The sequence below is a fragment of the Planococcus citri genome, chromosome 5 (assembly GCF_950023065.1).
Source record: "Planococcus citri chromosome 5, ihPlaCitr1.1, whole genome shotgun sequence".
Taxonomy (NCBI): domain Eukaryota; kingdom Metazoa; phylum Arthropoda; class Insecta; order Hemiptera; family Pseudococcidae; genus Planococcus; species Planococcus citri.
This window is the reverse complement of record NC_088681.1, coordinates 69592818-69598877: the sequence shown is the minus strand read 5'-3', so window position 1 is coordinate 69598877 and position 6060 is coordinate 69592818. Positions and strand designations below refer to the sequence as shown.

At 37.5% G+C, this 6060-nt stretch overlaps 1 protein-coding gene across 1 annotated transcript; it reads right to left on the bottom strand.

The window, feature by feature from the left end:
- Window positions 1-490: 490 nt before the first annotated feature.
- On the bottom strand, window positions 491-3463 carry LOC135847082 (3-ketoacyl-CoA thiolase, mitochondrial-like). The gene is made up of 7 exons (XM_065366482.1): window positions 3259-3463; window positions 2334-2629; window positions 1990-2254; window positions 1429-1604; window positions 1143-1343; window positions 910-1064; window positions 491-783 (listed from the first exon to the last, which is right to left on the bottom strand). Exons 1-7 carry the CDS (start codon window positions 3272-3274, stop codon window positions 702-704), a joined length of 1191 nt encoding a protein of 396 aa, XP_065222554.1. The 5' UTR covers window positions 3275-3463; the 3' UTR covers window positions 491-701.
- Between the last annotated feature and the right edge of the window lie 2597 nt (window positions 3464-6060).

Genomic DNA, 6060 nt, shown 5'->3' with positions numbered 1-6060 from the left:
CTTATACGAAAAAAAGTGGCAACACTGATTCTTATGATATCGCCAAAAAGCCTTTCAAAACCCCTAACTATTGGAAAAAGTTCCATTTCGGTAGGTGTCTCGGTTATCGAGTAATCCACTGCTGAAATGGATGATATTTCAAGTTCACTGAAAACTTTGACACCCCCAGCAGCCTTTAAGAAAGTCCTAGAGGGCTGCGATTTGCGCCATTGATCATCTCTTCGGAAGGTCTTTCCACAGGAAAAATTTCAAAAAAATCTCCGACCCCCCCCCCCCCCTATCACTTCTTGGTCGAACTGATGTGGAATGACCCATTAGGTACCTAGCTGCAAGTTTCCCAAGGAACTTCTGTTTTGAGAGTCACTATCAACACGAGTGAAAAAAGGTAACAATATTCTGCTTCTGAGCCAAAATATCTTTAAAAGTGATGTACAATTGGGCAGCTAGAATTCTGAAAATCTTTTCAAGTTAAATTTCACATAAACATCAATTCAAAAAAATTCATTTATCGTTTCTCGATACTAAAAATAATCCGATTTATATGAAAATTATGATACAATGAAAAATATCTAACAATATGATATGGGATTCTCGTTTAACGAGTTGAAATTTTTCCCATCTGGAAAGTAAGGGGTTCAAAGGAGGGAATTTTCAGTCTTCTCTTCTCGTCGATCTGTCCATGATGAATTCAACACAAACGCTTAGCATTTTTCCAACAAAAGGGCGATACCTTGTCCTCCTCCAATACAAGCTGATCCAATTCCCAGTTTTTTATTCGTTCTCCTATAAAAGTGATAATTTTAAGTTCATTGGTTACCAATAAAAAATATCTTATGGTACCTAAAAGCTATATACGAGTACTACATACAAAAGTTGACATAATTTTGAATTGAATAAGTTGATTTTTACCTCAATTCGTGAACTATATGGGCAGTAATACGAGATCCGGATGCACCTAACGGGTGTCCAAGAGCGATAGCGCCACCATTCAGATTTAATTTATTGATATCCAAGTTTAGGTCTTTAGCGCAGGCTAATACTTGGGCTGCGAAAGCTTCGTTAATCTGAAAAAATACCACTCATTAGTAACTTGTATCTCAAAAATGTTGGAAAAATTCACATTTTCTTATGCAATAGCTTACTTCAACGATATCGATATCATCTAAAGATTTTCCAGCTTCTTTAAGCAGTTGTTTGATGGCTGGAGAAGGTCCGATACCCATAATCGATGGATCAACACCGACCACAGTGTAGCCAACTAATCTAGCTAATGGGGTCAGTTTATATTCGCTGACAGCTTGTTCGCTGGCTACGATCACAGCTCCAGCTCCATCGCAAATACCCTATACGAACGAATTCCAGGTTTTATTTACTTACTGATTTACCAACCTGCAGATATCGACGAGAAAATCATAGAAGTATACTAACCGAAGCAGTGCCAGCAGTCACGAGACCATCTTTCTGGAAAATCGGCGGTAATTTGTTGAGCCCTTCGATGGTAGTCTGAGGTCTGGGATGTTCGTCTAATTTCACTTCTTCTTCTTTTCTTTTAACCATAACTTTGACCGGGGCTATTTCTTGATCGAAAACTCCACTATCGGCAGCTGTAAATATACGAAAATTACCTATATAAATTATCACGAAAATTATTGTTTCGATGGATATGTGATGTGATGGGCAAAAGGCCAATTATCAACGATGAACTTGAGCACGAAATTTAAACACAAATAAAATCGCGAGGTTATTCGCCAAAATATTTTATTCTTTTTCGTCACTCGACGAATTACACGAAGGAGGAAATATACAAACTCATCGTATCAAACATAATCGAGCTACACGATCAAAGATTAAAGTTTTTTTTATAAAGGTGACGTCATCGTACGACTATTTCAACGAGAATTAATTTTTATGTCGTAGATAAGAGAATAATTTACACGGGCGGATCGTCTTATTTTTTTAATTAGGTGATTAAGCTCGAACGATGTTTACCTTTCTTCCACATCTGCTGCGATCGTAAACCATATTTATCAACTTGTTCGCGACTAATGTTGAACTTAGCGCCGAGTTTCTCAGCTGTCATGGCCATCGGTAATTTACAATACGAGTCGGTAAAACCGGCCCATAGGGAGTCTTCGAATTGGATACTAGTTCCAAGAGGGGCACCGGATCGAAAATTACGAACTACAAAAGGTGCCTGGCTCATGTTATCAACGCCTCCAGCCAACACTACTTTGGATTCGCCGACTAGTATGCTCTGTGAAAATAGGTAAATGGTTCGAGAAAATTCTTCTTCAAAATGTGGAGTGGAGATGAAGATGGAGAAAATAAAGTACCTGAGATCCACTAACGATTGACTGGAATCCTGAACCGCATAAACGATTAAGACCATAAGCAGGCTTTTCGATCGGTATTCCAGCTCGTAATGCTACGTGTCTGGCTAGGAATGTTATGTGTGGAGAGGTGAATCGTCCATTTCCAAAAATTACATGATCGATTATTTCAGGATTAACGTTACCAGCGGCCAAAGCAGCTTTGGCAGCTACTTCGCCTAAATCGGTGGCCGAAGTTTTGACAAATTTACCGCCATAGGTACCGAAAGGCGTACGTTTTGCGGCGACGATGAAAATTCCTAAACGAAGAATGAAGAATTAGTACAGGGAGGGGTAAAAGTCAGCTTGCAAATTTGTAAAAGTTGAAAAATGAATAAAGCAACTTTGCATTTAATTTTTATAACGCAAAAATGTTTACAGTAAGTGCTCGAAATGATGACCATTGACCTCAATACTCTTTAAATGGTGTTTTTAGGCAGATTTAATGATACGAGCGAGCATCACGATATAGTGTTCGTATAAAAATGGAATTTAACGACACTGGGACGATTGGAAATTAAATTTTCTACAATTTTGCTCGTTTGTAATTTTTTTGTAGGATGCTTTATTTCGCATCCAGATCAATTTAAATTACCATATAACTCAAAAATTTTTTTCAAACATCGAAATGTTTCCTCTTCAAGTGATAAAATGCAACAACACGTGCCAAAAACGTGGTAAACAGCTGTCTCAAGGTCTGTTGGCGTACCAACTTATGCCCAGCCGGTTGAGTTGCTAGGCAACGCAGAGTAAACCGAAGGGGAAATGGTAGAACTGACGCATGACGCATGCGCGGTTCTCGAGAATTGCGAGCTGAGTGACTACACTACATATGAAATATTTGTACTTGAAGGCACGAACGAAGTAGAATAAAAATTGCAAAGCTTACCTTTAGTTAGCACCATGTTTACCGAAATAAAAAATTAAGAATAACGAATACTTTATGACTACAGAAATAAAGAGACTGATTGTGAGACTAGAGTCAACATCTATGTACACTGTTTTCACATAGCACAACACAACGACACGATTCAACAAACTGCGGAATGGCAATGGTAATGAAATCGTCCGAATAAAATACTCGTACTCGTACATGCAAAACAGAAAGACGAAAACGCAGACTGGTTAAGTGACGTAGTGTCTTATCAAGGTAATACGACGAGTACAAGTTACGGTACACGAGCGATATTCACAATCAAAATATGACGGGTCAGTAACTTGTTTTCCTCTTGCTCTTCGATACCATGTGTCATATATTGTATCATGTATGGGAAATTAAAAATTTCATTATTATACTCATTAAAGAAGATTTTAAAACACCGAAAAATGATGATGGATGATGATGATGATGATGATGACGGTGATGATAAAGTTCAATATTGATGAGAAGTTGCGCGAAAATAGGTATCCATTTGACTTTCGTTGAAATCGTATCAAAACATCGCAGTTTGCAGGCCACTGCCGAAATTTTTTCAAAATTTTTCGAATGCAGCTGCTGAATGGCAGTTGATTACGTTTATCCAGAAATGTGAAATTTTAATTCAATTTAATGCCCATTTTTACCCCTCCCCCTTTTCCGAGGACCCAACCACCTAACTTCAAAAATAAAAGTTGGAATGAAAATTGTTCCTTGAAATCTCGTCTACGACGTAGTTATCATCAATTTTTGTTTGGTAGAATTTTTGTGCTTAAAAGCTCTGAAAAACATTCTCAAAATTATTAAAGTCTGTTTTTTTGATTTTCTGCCATGCAAAAGATCGTGATTTGACCCTCGAGAGCTTTGGGTTTGAAATTGGCATGGTAGATACAAGTAGGTACCATTGACAAACATCCGCGTGAAATGTTTTAGACCACCGGACCCCCTCCTTTTTGAGAACCCCCCTTTTTCTGAAATTACAATAAAAATTATTTTCTCAGCCTCCCGTTGACCGTTTTTTTTTATTTTATTTTTTTAGTATGTTGTAGACATTCATAAGAGATATTGGCACCAAAATTTTCAACACTCTCCCTTCATAATATTTACCCTTTCTAAATGCTGTTTTTTAAACTTTGTTTATTTTTTTTTGTATGATAACAAATGAGCACACCTACGAAACTGGTATTTTTAAACGGGGTTTTGATCCCCTTCCCCAAAAAATATTTTTTTCAGAAAAAATTTTTAGGTGGGTCCTGGTAAAAAATTGGAAAAACTGGAGGCGAACGAGAAAAAATAGAATTTTTTGGGAAAAATTTCAAAAAATCAATTTTGATGACTGACAAGGGAACCTCTTGAGGTGTCCGCCTCCGATTTGAACGGGACCGCGATTTTTGGAAAGAGCATGTTCTAAAACCTCCAAATCCAAATTTTCAGCTGCGCAAGTTCATTTTTTGATTTTTGGGAAATTTTTGAAAATCCAAAATTGACTAGCCTATATTTTGGTGATTTATGCTTTTTTTTAAAAAGTACGTACTTGATCAGTAAAAATGTTCAAAATAAGTCCTAAAATTGATATTAACCCGCCAAATACAAATTTCGCCATTTCCAGCCATTTTGAAGCATCCAGTGTGATTTTTCAATTTCTCCAGAATTTTTAATTTGCTCCAGAAGGCGTGAATATGAAGTTGGGCAGTTAAAAATCGAGTTGTGTGTTATACTCGATCTGTTCAACGAGTTTATCCACGTTTGAGCCGATTCTGGAGCGGACACCTCAAGAGTTGGTTTTTCACCAGCTTTTTTCATAATAAGAAATCAAAAAAATCAAAATTTTACCGTTTGCGAGGAAATTTTTGAAATTTGCGCGAATCGCAGTATTTTGTCATGAACTGACGCCACGAGCGCGAATTTCGCCATTTCCAGCTATTCTGGAGGCTCCAGGGCGATTTTTCAATTTCTCCAGAATTTTCAATTTGCTCCAGATGGCGTGATTATGAAGTTGGGCAGCTAAAAATCGAGTTGTGTGTTATGCTCGACCTGTTTAACGAATTTATCCACATTTGAGCCGATTCTGGAGCGGACACCTCAAGAGTGGTTTTTTGACCAGCTTTTTTTAAAAATAGAAATATTCAAAAATCAAAAATTTATCGTTTGCGAGAAAATTTTAGAAATTTGCGCGAATCGCAGTGTTTTATCATGAACTAACACCACGAGGGCGATTTTCGCCATTTCCAGCCTTTCTGGGGCCTACCTTCAATTTTTGGATATTTTTATTATGAAAAAAGCATGTCAAAAAACCGCTCTTGAAGTGTCCTCTCCAGAATCGGCTCAATTGTGAATAAATTCGTTAAACAGTTCGAGTATAACACACAACTCGATTCTTAGCTGCCCAACTTCATATTCACGCCTTCTGGAGCAAATTGAAAATTCTGGAAAAATTGAAAAATCGCGCTGGAGGCTCCAGAATGGCTGGAAATGGCGAAATTCGCCTTCGTGGGGTTAGTTCATGATAAAATACTGCGATTCGCGCAAATTTTGAAGATTTCCTCGCAAACGGTAAAATTCTGATTTTTTTTGGATTTTTTATTATGAAAAAAGCTGGTCAAAAAACCACTCTTGAGGTGTCCGCCCCAGAATCGGCTCAAACGTGGATAAACTCGTTAAACAGATCGAGTATAACACACAACTCGATTTTTAATTGCCCAACTTCATATTCACGCCTTCTGGAGTAAATTGAAAATTCTGAAGAAATTGAAAAATAGCGTTGGAGGCTCCAGA